General features: G+C 40.0%; 1 protein-coding gene across 1 annotated transcript; it reads right to left on the reverse strand.

The window, feature by feature from the left end:
- Positions 1-10,813, reverse strand: LOC102210721 (rho-related GTP-binding protein Rho6). The gene is made up of 5 exons (XM_005731769.2): positions 10,549-10,813; positions 10,041-10,128; positions 3,344-3,453; positions 3,116-3,250; positions 1-2,988 (listed from the first exon to the last, which is right to left on the reverse strand). Exons 1-5 carry the CDS (start codon positions 10,666-10,668, stop codon positions 2,743-2,745), a joined length of 699 nt encoding a protein of 232 aa, XP_005731826.1. The 5' UTR covers positions 10,669-10,813; the 3' UTR covers positions 1-2,742.
- Positions 10,814-16,009: the final 5,196 nt, after the last annotated feature.

Consider the following 16,009-nt stretch of genomic DNA (forward strand, 5'->3'; position numbering starts at 1 on the left):
GTTTCACCTTTAATAAGCTTAACACAGAAACACAGACTTAAAATAAACTTCAGACATATTTATTAAGTAAAAGACTTAGAAGTTAGTGTATGGCATTAACAAGTACAGAACTCAAGTCAATAATTTAAGCAATAATTGGCAACTTCACATGAACATTTAGTTTTGCTTCACTGATATTCTTTGGGGAATTTCTAAAAGGATATATACAAAAAAAAAAAAAAAAACAGAGAGAGAGACTTAAATAATGGCTGTACATTAGACAAATGCAACTTAAGGGTGACATGATGTTCCAGGCAGGACTGAGGAGTGAAAAAAATGACTGCAGTAGTGTTACAAAGACAAGTTTTAGACAACACGTGACGGCTCGGGACATCCCCAACAGTCCGCTGCTCCGATATGTGCAGCCATCACCTTTGCTGTTCCTTCTGTCTAAATGCTACAAATAAAAAGGTCAGGCGCCTTCTCTGAGAGATCCCTCCCTCCTCCTCTCCGAGAAACAGGAACTGCCCCTGCTCACACTGTTGCTAGGCAACACGTTAAATTCCAGTGATCCGCGCATTGCCGGGCTTCTCGGCGCAGACCTACAAATCATCAAGTCCTCCATTAGCCGAGCTGTCAACAGCAGCTAATGCCAGAAGACTCCGGTGAATACAAGAACAACATCATCAGCTACAAAAACACCCGTGACAGCCACAACAAAGCATCCACCGGGGGGGAAAAGGCCGGATTAGGATGAAAATGTATATATATATATATATATATATATCCAAATATATCTAATGCATAAAAAAAGAAATGAGGAAGAAAAAAGTCAGGAGCAGCCTGTTCCTCTCTCAAGGAAACTTAGTTAAGAATTGAGCTTGGAGAAACTTCTCCATATTACAAATCAGTCTGTTAACAGCTTTTGGGACAAACTACTGCTTAACTTCCCCATCAAAATGGCATTTGACAACCTCCCTTGTCCCTTAATGATGACTTTTAGCACCTCAGTATATATCAATAAAGCCAGGGTTTGACAACCTTTAGAGCAGTTTCTGGGTTCTTCCGAGCATAGCTGCATAGGCAGAGATCACCCTCACTAACTTCTGATGCACACCCGGTCATTTTATTCTATAAGCAGGCAGATTTAAAGAGTTAAAGAGCGGATACTGTACCAGAAAGTTCATGAAGCTGGAAAATGTTTTATGGTTGAAGCACCAGACAAGCAATCTTCAAGTGTTTCTTAATACTTGAAGATTGGTAGCTAATCAATGCAAGGCTTGATTAACTACCACTAGCATGGATGTAAAAAAAGAGAAGACTCATTTGCTGTCATAAGAAAAGGAAAAGGTCTAGGCTTCTTCTTTTGGGAGTTATCCTAATGTTCCACACACTTATACAATTTTGGGCCCATTGAGAATGAACATTAGCCACCTTTCCAGCTTAGAAATTATAATGGAGGTTTCATTATTGAAATTGTAGGCCTGTGTCAAGATTTTTGAAAAGAAGGAGAAAAGTATGACCCAATTTTGGTCTTCCTTTTTTAACAGTCCATTGTCCATCAGGCAATTTTCTGTTGGTAAAATTGCTAATCAGTTTCATACCCCTTAAAATCAGCCCCTGGAGTTCATGAACCCTGATAAGCACGTTTATGGCTCCTAAGCCTCCCAGGACTACTTGTCATTAAACGTCTAGCAGGAGAGGGATTTGAAAAGAAAGATTTCTTTTGGTACACTAAAATACATCTATCGAGTTTGTGTTGTGTAAAAGGACATCTTTGTGTAATCGATGAAGGCCCAGCAAGAACAACTTCATTTTTATGCTGGAACATGTATAAAAACCGATATCCATTAAGCAGGGTAAGATGATTCATCAGTGCCATAATAAAGGCCTGTGGTTAGTAACACTGAACAAAAGACTGCCGTGGTGGGTGATGATGGGTAATGGCAGAGAATCCACAAAGACATGCACGTGTTTGTTTATTTGTTTTTAAGCACAGCACGTCCAACCCGTGACTGTTTTGCAGATCATGTGAGTGCTGAGTCACATTGTGCTCCTTCAGACGAGCTCTCGGTTTGTCCTCCCGCTGCCTTTGCAAATGAGCGCTCTGCTCGCCAAACCCCCCCTCTCTCTCTCCACCTTTTCTCCACTGTCAGCTTTAATTTCCAACCGATATACCAAGAGGGGTCAGCTGGGAGAGGAATTTCTCCAAGGCCTGCCATTTTCAATCCCCCGCACCGTATTTCTGTTGATACCAATTCCTGTCAGATGTCAGATTTTACATTTAATCTCGTCACTCAGCCCATACGGTGACCTCAGACAGACATTCAAACAAAGATGGATGGGAAAGGGCACTGCCTTCAGAATTTTAAATGCAGTCAGATGTAATAGTTACAAACCCTTCCTTTGGTAAAGAGGCAGTAGTGACCTTATTCAAGACGATTCACAGCACCTTAAAGCGCCTGTTATGCTCTGCTAGCACATAGTTTAATTGAACATCAAACATAATTCTCTCTCTCTGCAGATATTGTTATGCTGGTGGCAAGTCATGATCAAAACTTCAGCACTGGAGTTGAATATAGAAAGTGATCTTTCTGGAAGCGGTTGACAGGAGTTTGCAGGAGGAAGCTGCAAAGGAGAGAGAGAGAGAGGCTTTGTAAAAATCCACATAATTGCTCTCTTTCCCTTGCACACCAGGCACCCCCGCTGAGCCAGCAACAGTCTCGTTCGTTTGTCCTTTTGCCACATTTATCTTAGTAGTATTCACATGATGGAGCAGCTCTTGGACTTGTCCTTGCTGAAGGTGGAGGAGAGGAGTTCTGTCTTGCTGGGCAGGTGTAGGAGTCTCTTGGAGAGGCGCCGGACTGGGCTGGGCTTATTGGTGGGTTGGAGTTTGTTCATGCAGGCCAGAGCCGCGGTACGGAAAACACTGTGGATGCTCTTCTCTGATGTGAAAGCTGAGCACTCCAAGTAAGCCTCGGCTCCAAGCTGCTTGGCTAATGATGAACCCTATAAAATTGAAGGAAGAGATGAGTCTGGGTCGGAGGAAATCAAAGACAAAGGAGGGGCTTGTAGACAGGATGGAGACAGAAGCTTAAGCAGATACTAAGGAGCAAAAAGTTGATGAGGAACAAACCTGTTCGTGGGAGATTGGAGCCTGTTTCTGATTGGACAGCTCCATGCGGGTGCACACGTCTGTGCGCAGGTCCGTCTTGCAGCCTACTAGCAGGATCCGAGTGCTGGGGCAGAAGTCCTGGATTTCTGCTTTCCACTGCAAAGAAAGGAAACAGGTTTAACTGGGCAAGAATAGACATGAGGGATGGCAGACAACTGATCAATGAGGGCAAACTGCAGGGATACATACCTTCTTGAGTGCACCGTCTACTGTGTCCGGTCGGCTGATGTCAAAGCATAAGAGGACTGCATCTGAGTCGCTGTAGCAGAGAGGCCTGACATTGTCGTAGTACGGAGAACCTAACGAGACAGAGAATTGACCAAATGAGACATTAATTTTCTAAATATGCAATTTAGGAAGCTAGAGATTTAGGATTCCGAGCTTCTCCATTCATTTAGTTTGGTTTTTGCGTCTTGTGATCCATTCTGCTGTCTCTTTAGACCAGTCACTCCCGCCTGCACTGCTTTTCCTGCCTGCTGCATCACCTGGGGCATGTTCACTCTGACAAATGTGTGCACCCCACTGTCTTAAAAAGGCATCGCACACAATGGATCAGCTGCCACAGGTGCAAAGAATGGGTAGCATGCATAAGATGGTGTTCTAATACACCACAGTTTTCATTTTTAATAAATGTTTTGCTTGTTTTAGGGGCTTTGCTCAACTTTACTAATTTACCACACAGTGTATACACCCATTCCTCTGCTAGTTATATGTCAGACTGGCAGTTTATGTCACATCTATGCAACATTGTGGTTCTGATTCTGATTTCTTTTTAGTCATTCAAAGCCTGAACAACGAATTAATGGCAAGAAAATGCAATTTTAAAAAATGAGTGTTTATTGAACCTTCTGACAATATTTTAGATTAATTAAATATTAATTTGAGCATATGAGTTTTAATTTGTATCATATTTGCTACATCTTTTTATTTATTGTTGAATTTACTGTTGATTTAATGTTGAAGTTTTTTTTTGATGATGATGTAAAAGTCTCAAAAACACACAAAATCTCATGTAGCAAATATGACACATTAGTCGTTACGGGGTTAAATTTGCCTGTACTTTGACTTTATCACTGCCTGGACTGTGTGCTTTGTCTGCCTGCCTGGATTTTCCATCCTTGAACCTATTTTTGTAAGTAAAGCTTTTACTTTTTTATTTCTATAACCTGCTTCTTGTGTCGTGCTCTTCGGTCCTAAGAACTCAACCCTCCACAGTCGGCCACTCGGCACGAAACAACATCTCTGAAAACTGAAAGCTTTTTTTCAATTTTGTTAGCCAGCAAAAACAAAAATATGACTGCTCTTTCTACGGTGTGCCAGCTGACAGTATTATAATGTTCCATCACAGTCATCCTACTCACATTAACACAGTACAAACACAAACAGACACATACACCCCTGCCAAGCTCATGAGAGTTTCACAAAGCCTGGAGCCTTCCCACTGATGGGAAATTTTCCAGAAAAGTCCACTAACTCAGTGAGTCAGACAGTGCAACTATCTTTCAATGATTCAATAGAAAACTTTTCATACCAGAGTTTTGAATGATAAAATAGAAACCCTGGTTAAATGTTCAGGTAGACTCTTTACATATTTGTTCTCTAATAAAGACATGAGTGCACTGTGGTCATAAAGGGATGGACATGGTCAGCAATAATACTTGGGTAAGCTGTGGCTTTTAAATAATGCTCACTTGGTACTAATGACCCCAAAGTATGCAAAGAAAAATATTATCCACTAAACTGTCACAACAAACACTAAACAGCTGATGATAGGCAGGATGAATCCATGCTTTCATGACGCCAAATTATGACCCTGCCATCTGTGAGCTGCAGCAGATGCTAAGTTTGAACTTCAGCAGTTTGTCTTGACCATCTTGACGTCTTGCTGTCGTGTGATTGGCTGATTAGATATTTGCAACAAGCAGCTGAACATGTGTACCTAAAATAATGGCCTGTTAGTAAAATTAGTATATCTCTATATCAAAATCAGAACCAGAATACTTTATTATTCCCTAATGAAAAAAAAAAACATAAATTCTAATTTTAAATTCTAATTCTAAACATAAATTCTCGTGCAAGAGTTGGAAGGTTGTGGTTGGAAGGTATGTAACATTTTTGGAAAACACTTTTCTTTATCTTTGTAGTGAAGAATTCAAATAATCTCCATTCTGGATGAAAAGAGATGAAAGCAGCTAGCATGGTTCAACAATCTACAATGTCAGTGGGCTCTACTGTCAGACTGCTTTTCAGTCAAGCACAGTAACTGTTGTTATCGCCACTCACTGAACTGCAACTGATAATCAAAGCTGCAAAAATTTATATGCTTCTTCTTCATTTTTCTGCAATGTTTGTTGTTCAAAACATTATTCAACAGCATCAAACACATTACTCTTGTCACGTCTGCACTGGCAGACGAGTGGAGGTTGAAAGTAGGACCCAAGCGTCAGATGCAGGTGAACTTTATTAAACCGGTAAGTGAAACAAACAAAAACGCAGCAGGAGAGAAACAGAAGCTAAGGCTACGTCCGCACGTACACGGGTATTTTTGAAAACGGAGATTTTCTGTTTTCGTTTTAAAAAATAATCCCGTCCACACGTAAACGCAGAAATGAAGGAAAACGCTGCTAGGAACATGCCAAAGCAACAGGTGGCGATATATTCCTAACCGTGTAGAAATGTTGGCCAATCAGAAATCTAGAAGCCTCGGTGGGGAATAGTAAACAAAGATGTGGCATAGAAGCAGAACCGAATCGTATGTGTGGAGGAACAGTAACTGTGTGTGTATATGTAAGCATTTAAACACTGCAGAGAGTACAATTAACAGTAACAGTATTGTGGAAATTCATTTCACCGAAACAATAACGTGGCGCACAGTGTGACGTCAAAAAAGGCGCACACCTTTGATGCTGCGTTTTCTGCGTTTTCTCCGTTTTTCTTGTCCACACGTAAATGCAAAAACTGAGTTTTCAAAAATATCCACCCTGGCCGGAGTTTTTAAAAAACGCTGTTTACGTGCGGACGAAAGGTGCAAACGCATAGAAAAATCTGCGTTTTCAAAAATACCCGGGTACGTGTGGATGTAGCCTAAGGAACCTATACTGGGAGAAACTAACAAAACGCAGAAATAACAGAATGAAGCAGAAAAAGAACACAGACGAACCAGCAACGCACCCAAGAAAACACAGGGCTTAAATACACACAGGGCAATCAGGGACCGTGAGACAGAAGGGAGACACGGCTGGGATTAATTGGACATAACATGACAAGGGGAAGCGAAACTTGAAACACTGACAAGAGAAACTGACCTTCAAAATAAAACAGGAAACACACCGACAACACTCTAAACACGCAAACTTAACACAGATTGGGGTGACAGAACATAGAAACTTGAAACGTGGAAAAGGAGAGCACAGAGGACACAAAACACTAGAGATAATCACAAACAACCCAAAATAAACAAAACCACAGAATATTAATAAACTTAAGCAGAAACACAGAGTCCACAGACTACAGACCATAACAACTCTCACACAGTGGTATTTGTATAGACAAATAAGATATAATATACAGATTTATGTTATGCTTTTAGGTGGATTGTTGCTGTCTTTTTTTAGCGAACTGCCTCCCAGCTACATCTAGTGTTTTTGCTAACCTAACCTAAACTACTGCTAGCTGAAGCCTTATATTCAACCTGCTACATAAGGAACTGTTATCCATCTTAACGTAACACTTTTAGTTGTCCAAATGCTTCTTTTAAATTTTTAAACAATTACTCCAAAACTTTACGCTGTATTTCACGATCCACAGTTTCAAATACTCAGCTCGATGGAAACCAGCAAAAACAATACGAATTTACATACACCTGCTGCAAAATAACATCAACTTTTATAGCACTGCTGTATAGTACCCACAATTTAATTATGATTATTTGCTTCACTATAGTCTTTTGTGGAGCAATCACTGTACTGAGAGGCTGTGTTGTCCACTTAAATCTCACTTAAAGGAGAGTAGTACCTTTAATACCTTTAGTATTAAAGGTTGATCTTCTGATTTCTTAGCCCTTGCAGATACCTTGACATTATTGCACATTTTTAAAATGTATTTGAAGGCTTTTTCCTCTATCAAACTTAAAGCCCTAACATATAAAAACCTCCTCCTGAGCATTGTATAACACCTTGTTTGTCCTAGTGAATTATGACATTAAGGAAGCATATTTAGCTTACAATTCCAAAAAAAAGCAACTTTTTTTTTTTTTATATCATTCTCAGGAAGTGCTAAAAACAGACTGACAGGACGTCCGCTTTCTATTGTCTTCCCTCTGCTACCTAATCACTCCGCACACACTAACACTAAAATGTAATTTCCTTCTCCTGTCCTCCGAGGTTAACTTCAAGCCTTCTGTGCTGATATAAGAGGTCATAATTATAGCAAAGATAGATTTTTCTATTAGTCCCCCAGCTGGACAAACAAACAATCATGTTATCTTGATGAGCTTTACAGTCAATAACTAAACGTTTTACAACAACATTACTGCCAAGAAGCAACCCTGTTCAAACTAACTCTTGGTTGGTTCAGCCTGTCTAAATGTTTGGACTTAAAGCTGCAAAGTAAGTCAACTTACACAATCTCTATCTTTCAGAGGGAATCAAAGCAGCCGTCACATAACTATCCAGGGTGATGTAAGGCTTGAGAAAGAGGAGGCAGACATATCTAAAGAGGACACAACTTCTAGCACCTACCACCTCCCACACATTAGCAGCCCCCTGCCTGGACACACAAACAAGACAAGCCAAACACACACACACGCACGCACACAAAACCCTTTTAGCTGAGCAAACAGGAGCTGTTGCAACTGTCCGCTCTACTCTCACACAAAAAAGCAAATGGTGGGAGCTGCACTCATCTTTGTACACCAAGAGGACTATAAGTCTGCCTTAATATAAATCAGAAATAAAACAGCCTTTCATATGCAAAGAAACTTAAGATGCACATAGAAATAGGGTAAAAAAAAAATAAAAAATTCTCCTTAGGCAGTGTCAGTAAATCTGAAATGATAATAATTAGTTTATAAGACATATCAAATTCCGTGGACACCGAATACCTTAAGACTCGAGGTTCTCGAGGAACCAATTTGTGCTTCGGGAAGTTATAACACTCACTCTTCATTTCTCTACCGAACAGTTAGCTTGGTTAAATGTGAAAATATTGAAATCCATTATCAGAAAACGTCTTCTACATGTTTGAATAAAGACAACAGGAAAGCGGAATTAATAAGCAAAACAAAGAGAGATGGGAAGCTCGTGTTTATGTTTGTGCTCTAAATGTAAATCGGTCTTATGCAACGTTTCCTCTGGAAAGGGTGACTGTCCAGAAAGTTTTCACTTCGTGGGAGACAAACACACAAACCTACATTAGTTCAGTGCTGCTTTCAGTTACATAAGACCTCTTTTTTCAAAGCAGCACACACCATAAGGCAGTGAGGAGGTCATGCTTCTCTTTACTCTCAGTATCCCTCACTGGTGCCTTCTGTTCACAGCGACTGTACGCCGCACACACACGGTTACACGCATAGTAAAGAAGGGACGCGCACAAACATGCGCTCATCCACACTCGTGTGGACTTCCACCCCCTGCGTGGACGAGGCATCCCCCTCGCCCCCCTGTTAAACAACCCCACTGAAGGCCAACTGGCACCGCTCAACTTCCTCTGAACACAAAACCTCAGCCAGTGCTGTTATGAAATAAATCTGTAGTGCACCGGATGGCTTTGCTTATTGATCCTATTTACATAATTTCTATGTACATTCAAAGGTCAGCTGAAGTTAGCACATTAACCCAGAGGCACAAAGCACACGAAACATTTGGAACTAAAAAACAAAAAACAAAAGAAGAAACAACCGATTGTTTTCATGATACGTTATCTGCTGATTTCTTTTCTTTTCACAGAGGTTATGGCAACATCTGCTAAGACCTTGATTTGTTCAACCTACAAGCCCAGAAATCTTAACTTAAAAAAAAAATCACATTAAAAAAACTAGAAGCAGCAAATTCTGGTGTGTGCTTTATATTTAAGACCTAAATAATCCAATCTACTTTTGCTTGACTCTTTTGTGACATTGATAGCTTGACTTTGTCCACGTTGAGGCCAGAGGCCAGCAAATTCAGGCTTGAATGATCAGCTGAGTGTGCTGGAATTGAATCAGCTGCTAAACTGATTATTTACTTAAGGCCGTTTTCGAACACAAATGGTAAACACCACATTTTTTATTAGTCTAATATCTTTGTAAACTGCATATATGAAGGTTTTGGTCTGGTATTGAAACACACCAGGCTTGCTGGTATTGTTCTCCGTTTTTATGACAGATAATAAGTGATTTAATGTTGAAATCACAAAAAAAGGATGTAAGGATCAAAAAGCAACAACCAGCAGATTTATTTTACGTGTCTACCAGCCATCAGGATTATTTATTCGTAATAACAGTTTCATAGTTTTTCAAACCGGGTCTCTTTTTAATCTAGATTTGGCTCATTAGGATTTCAGATTCAAAACTGGATGTTTGGCTCCAGATGTTCTTAAAGTAATCCAGGCAGGCTTGCGGCTCAGACCTGCCGATCACTGATCTCTCAGCAGATCTCACACCACTGAAAAGCTGCTTAACTGCATCAAAACAGGATTGACAGAATGTGAAGACTGAGTAAACAGCAACAAAACTGTAAGCCAAACAATACACGGGACGTGGTTCGATTCACCAACTCCAGGCTGGCTGAGTTTCCCAATAATGACCCTTTATCCCAGCAGTGAACCAAATTACCTTACTTTACTGCCCAACCTAAGCCGCAAAAGTTAAAATAACACTGAATTGAAGGTAGACAGAAGAGGAGCTCACCTGATGTGTCCCAAAGGCTGAGCTCCACACGCTGGTCTTCAAGCTCCAGACAGGCTGTGTAGTTCTCAAACACAGTAGGGACATAAGTCTGGAAACAATTAAAGAAAGAGATTTAAAAAAGACAAACACACACAGAAACAAGTAGATTTAATTAATCAGTCAGTAAGAAAAGAAATTACAACATATTCTCACATATTATTCTAGATTAAATTTTGCTTCTTTTTTTTACATTTAAACAAAATCAACACATCAGTTCATGACTTGATGCTTAAATGTAAGCAGCATTATATATATATATGTATATGTGTGTGTGAGCTAAAAAAAAATCTCATTATTATAGCTTACACACTATTTATAATTATACCAATTATACCCCCCAAAAAATATGCAGAACAGAATCTACAACATCGTATAAATGAATGATAATGAGACATTTTTTAGGGATTTTTCCTCAGTATTGATCCTAAAACGACTGCAGACACATGAGACGTGTGCAGAAATCTCATACCTCTGGATAGCAGTCCTTCACCAAGACTTGTAACATCGCTGTTTTACCGCATTGGACGTCCCCAACCAGCACCAGCTTACACCTCCCTACAAACGGCTGTGTGAGTCTTCGCTCCTTCATGTTGGAATAAAACAGGGAGACCTTCAAAGGAAGCCCGAGTGCAAATGCGGGAAAGTTTGGTAAATCCTTGGTAAACGCCGGGCACCGTACACGCTGTCCTCCTGCAATGAGTGAGTGAGGCTGAGCAGCAGTCAGTGAAGGAGTCACTGCGGAACTTTATATTGTCGCGCCAACCAATGAGCGCTGCGCAGTGCGCGAGCCGCAGGAGGAGGGCCGTGCACGAGAGCTCATCTTCTAAAAAGCAGGGTTGGAGGAGCAGCTTGTTCACCACGAGTATCCTTTTATTTAATAGTACAAACGAATGTTCTTCTGCTTTTATTTTGGACACTTTGTTTACTGTTTATGTGGGACAACAGAGGACACAGTAGACCAGGGATGTTAAACATAAGTCCGGAGAGCCAGAATGGGCCACCAATCAGGGTCTGATCCAAACCACTGGATGGCTTGGAAAATGTGAAAATTTTAAAAAAGGAGAGCATCATTTTTTTAGGTTTTTTTTTGTTTGTTTTGTGTTTTAAAAAAAAAAAACATACAAAAAAGTGTGAAATGCTGCCCTCCCTGGCTAGACCAAAAAAATAAAAATAATAATAGATAAGCAGAACTTGAAAATTAACAAACCATGCAGTTAACAGGATTGACATAAATAATTTCATGGGCAAATATCTATGTGTAATTCATGTAAAAGTATCTACAATGAGCATAAATAATGTCACAGTACAGTCACAGTTTTTTCTTGTCAGACTCTCAAAATGTGGGACACATTTTGTAAGATAAGGTTTACTTTATACAGTGGGGCAAAAAAGTATTTAGTCAGCCACCGATTGTGCAAGTTCCCCCACCTAAAATGATGACAGAGGTCAGTAATTTGCACCAGAGGTACACTTCAACTGTGAGAGACAGAATGTGAAAGAAAAATCCATGAATCCACATGGTAGGATTTGTAAAGAATTTATTCATAAATCAGGGTGGAAAATAAGTATTTGGTCAATAACAAAAATACAACTCAATACTTTGTAACATAACCTTTGTTGGCAATAACAGAGGTCAAACGTTTACTATAGGTCTTTACCAGGTTTGCACACACAGTAGCTGGTATTTTGGCCCATTCCTCCATGCTGATCTTCTCGAGAGCAGTGATGTTTTGGGGCTGTCGCCGAGCAACACGGACTTTCAACTCCCGCCACAGATTTTCTATGGGGTTGAGGTCTGGAGACTGGCTAGGCCACTCCAGGACTTTCAAATGCTTCTTACGGAGCCACTCCTTTGTTGCCCGGGCGGTGTGTTTTGGATCATTGTCATGTTGGAAGACCCAGCCTCGTTTCATCTTCAAAGTTCTCACTGATGGAAGGAGGTTTTGGCTCAAAATCTCACGATACATGGCCCCATTCATTCTGTCCTTAACACGGATCAGTCGTCCTGTCCCCTTGGCAGAAAAACAGCCCCATAGCATGATGTTTCCACCCCCATGCTTCACAGTAGGTATGGTGTTCTTGGGATGCAACTCAGTATTCTTCTTCCTCCAAACACGACGAGTTGAGTTTATACCAAAAAGTTCTACTTTGGTTTCATCTGACCACATGACATTCTCCCAATCCTCTGCTGTATCATCCATGTGCTCTCTGGCAAACTTCAGACGGGCCTGGACATGCACTGGCTTCAGCAGCGGAACACGTCTGGCACTGCGGGATTTGATTCCCTGCCGTTGTAGTGTGTTACTGATGGTGACCTTTGTTACTTTGGTCCCAGCTCTCTGCAGGTCATTCACCAGGTCCCCCCGTGTGGTTCTGGGATCTTTGCTCACCGTTCTCATGATCATTTTGACCCCACGGGATGAGATCTTGCGTGGAGCCCCAGATCGAGGGAGATTATCAGTGGTCTTGTATGTCTTCCATTTTCTGATGATTGCTCCCACAGTTGATTTTTTCACACCAAGCTGCTTGCCTATTGTAGATTCACTCTTCCCAGTCTGGTGCAGGTCTACAATACTTTTCCTGGTGTCCTTCGAAAGCTCTTTGGTCTTGGCCATGGCAGAGTTTGGAGTCTGACTGTTTGAGGCTGTGGACAGGTGTCTTTTATACAGATGATGAGTTCAAACAGGTGCCATTCATACAGGTAACGAGTGGGGGACAGAAAAGCTTCTTACAGAAGACGTTACAGGTCTGTGAGAGCCAGAGATTTTCCATGTTTGAGGTGACCAAATACTTATTTTCCACCCTGATTTACCAATAAATTCTTTACAAATCCTACCATGTGGATTCATGGATTTTTCTTTCACATTCTGTCTCTCACAGTTGAAGTGTACCTCTGGTGCAAATTACTGACCTCTGTCATCATTTTAAGTGGGGGAACTTGCACAATTGGTGGCTGACTAAATACTTTTTTGCCCCACTGTATATCCCAAAAGCAGGCGTTAGAGCAGCCAAAACATTTTTAAAAAATGGCGTGAAGCAGAATACATAGTAAAAACAACAAAAAAAGGATTAAAGATTAAATAAAATGCATTTTAAAAAGCAAAACCGTTAAATATATATATTAAGGGGTGAAAAAGAATAAAAAGTAGTGTTTCATTCCAAGTGGGACACCTGGTCACACTTATAAATATCATCAGATTCTTGGTAAATATATATATAGCTCTTTTCTACTCTAACTGTGCACTCAACACACCTATCACAGCTTGCCTCATTCACCCATTAACACTAGCACTTTTTTCTATGCTCTTTCTATCTAACATTCACACACATTCATATGTCAATAGATGCATCGGAGAGCAACTTGGGTTTATTTAGCATGCACACTGGAACAGACCACCTGAGCTACAGCCACCCCAAAAAGCTTATTCACAGCTCCGTTTGCCTGTTTGATTCTGAAACATTGATGGCTTTCCCAACTGCCTCTTTAGATTCAATGATACTTATCAAGCTTATGTGCTCATGGCTTCTTTTTTTTAAAAACGATTTTAAAAATGTTTTCTAAAGGCTCAAAATACTCCAAACTGTGTTTTAGTCATTTTCATGCCTCTTGAAGTCAATATCAAGCATCCAACAGTGGATTTTGGAACTTTGAGTCAGGATAACAAATACAGTGTATAACTCATGACATGCAGTTAAACCTCAGAACTGAAAATATTTGCATTGGAGTTCTAAATTTTCTACTATTTCTTGTTAAAGGTTGTTGGAGACTTTTCACAGAAGTATTATAAAATGTTAAAGAAGGACATTAATTTCAGTCTGATGGGAGCAGAAAGAAACAAAAAGCCCCTCTGTGGCCAAATGACCTCTAAAGTTCACTAATTATTTCAGATATTATTTATTTAACCTGTTAAAACAAAGATTAAAACTTTCTATTTTAAAGCAGGTTTATGTGCAAAGTTACTTCTGGGCACGCAGGTGAATTTAGGGTATAGGGGCATCCAGCAGTTAATCCAGATGTTTTTGTGCCCAGCCAATCCAGTATTTCTAGAAATAAACAGATTAAAGACAGTATTATACGGTGAGCTCTGCTAAGCAGATTTTTATTACCTTTGGGCAAACCCAGGCAAGCTATTTCCCCCTTTTCCTGGTTATTGTCAAAAGTAAACAGCTCCGTGACTCATGGTTAACAGACAGAAATGAGAGTGGTATCTATTTGGTCACCAAATTCCCAAATTAACAGGGCAAATAAGCGTCAGCAGTGCTAAATTACGGTATCTCTTTAAGTAAACACAAAACCCTTTCAGTGACAGTAAATCCACAAGTTTAAGGGGATTTTCATTGTCTTTTGTTTTCTTCCTGGAAAACTTCATGCATCTCTGGCTATGACTCTAATTTTGTTCACAGCTAATAAAAACAGATACTCGTAGGGAAATGTTTGCCAACTTTGCTGGAAAATGTGATTCATGTAAATCAACTGCTGTGCAAATTCCTCTTCTGTCAGGCGGTTTTTGTAGGTGCATCCAGGAGTCATCAAAAGCACCTCATCTGTTATACGAGTGGTGTCAGTGAGGGTTTTGTGTGCAGTGTAACAACAAAGTCAGCAATGAGCGCAAGAAAAGACCAGAGAAAATAAAGCATACCCATACACAAGTTTTATTCTCCCCCTTAAACCTTGCCATACCTAAGGTCAAAGGTCATTTTGTCATGAAAAGGCTCAACTGAAATGGTTCAAAGTGTAGGATCACATACAAATAAAGCTACTCTGAATCTGGTGATGTAGACGTAGCCTGAAAGACTCTGTTAATTGAATTCATGTGTCACAGTCATGTAAGGATGAAGTTATTTTCACACAAAACATATGAGTGACTGTATGTGTGCACGTGTTTGTGTAACATACAGTGTGCAGCATACAGGGCAAAGTGCTGCCTGCTAAATCAAACAAATGACAGTTGGTTTCATCAGTCTGGACAAAAACAGATAATTCGAGAGTGTCAGCTGTGTGGCAGAGAGGAAATGGAGCATGGTGCGGTGTGCACAACATAAATGCAGAGGGCTTTTTACGAGAATAATGTAATGTGAGAAACTTTGAATGGACCAGAAGCTGCAACCTGACAGAGAAACCACGTAAATGTCTCCTATTGTCTTGCTTCTGTTTATACACTCTGTTACCTCACTTCCTCAAGCTCTATTTCTCCCTGTATCTTAGTGTGAAACACCCTGCATACTACAAACACTTTGGTGGACTGTTTGTTTTAAACGAGTTTGCAGGAATTTTTGAATGACTCAATCGCGAGGTCAGCCTCCTCAGATTAACATTTCCCCATTTGTGAAATCTGTGAAAAGCCAACAGTGACAGTTTGAAGTTTCTGTGAAACTCAACATTTTATGACTATGTTGTTACTATTCTCTCCAGAATTACATCATTTTATTTAGACTCAAGTAAAACCTCATTAAAGAGTAGCAAAATAGGGGTGGTACTTGCTGTTTATGTACATAAACAGAAGATAAAGATGTAACCAAGTGTATGTTTATGTACAGCAAATTGTATTTACAACCATCTATTACCTAAAGAATAAATGTATTACTACACACTGTTCGCCTACATTAAGGTTATAAAGAAAAATTGGTATCCAAGATTTTGTACATCGAATATAATGTAGTAAAAATAAACTTAACTTTCATTTTAAACTTGTTTTGGGGTGATTGTTTCTTTGTTGTAGCAATCTTGAGTTGAGCATGTGGGTTGTGCCCATGAAAAACTTGCCAAATCTTCTCTGTCATTGCAAGACATCTTATTTTGCTTTAACTCACTTAGCCTGGTTCTGCCAAGGGTTTTTCCTTCTCATTGTCACCAAGTGCTTGCTCACCGGGAGACGTCTGATATTTGGAGTTTCTCTGTATTATTAGGGTCTTTACCTTACAATAAAAAG

The sequence above is a fragment of the Pundamilia nyererei genome, unplaced genomic scaffold, assembly GCF_000239375.1.
Source record: "Pundamilia nyererei isolate P.nyererei 1_Seehausen unplaced genomic scaffold, PunNye1.0 scaffold00044, whole genome shotgun sequence".
NCBI lineage: Eukaryota > Metazoa > Chordata > Actinopteri > Cichliformes > Cichlidae > Pundamilia > Pundamilia nyererei.

Bases quoted from the DNA above. Each gene is read 5' to 3' on its own strand.
- LOC102210721 (XM_005731769.2), bottom strand. From the start codon at position 10,668: ATGAAGGAGCGAAGACTCACACAGCCGTTTGTAGGGAGGTGTAAGCTG. The intron at 10,129-10,548 runs GTATGAGATTTC...AATTGTTTCCAG, and splicing joins TGAAGGACTGCTATCCAGAG to ACTTATGTCCCTACTGTGTT. The intron at 3,454-10,040 runs GTGAGCTCCTCT...CTGTCTCGTTAG, and splicing joins CAGCCTTTGGGACACATCAG to GTTCTCCGTACTACGACAAT.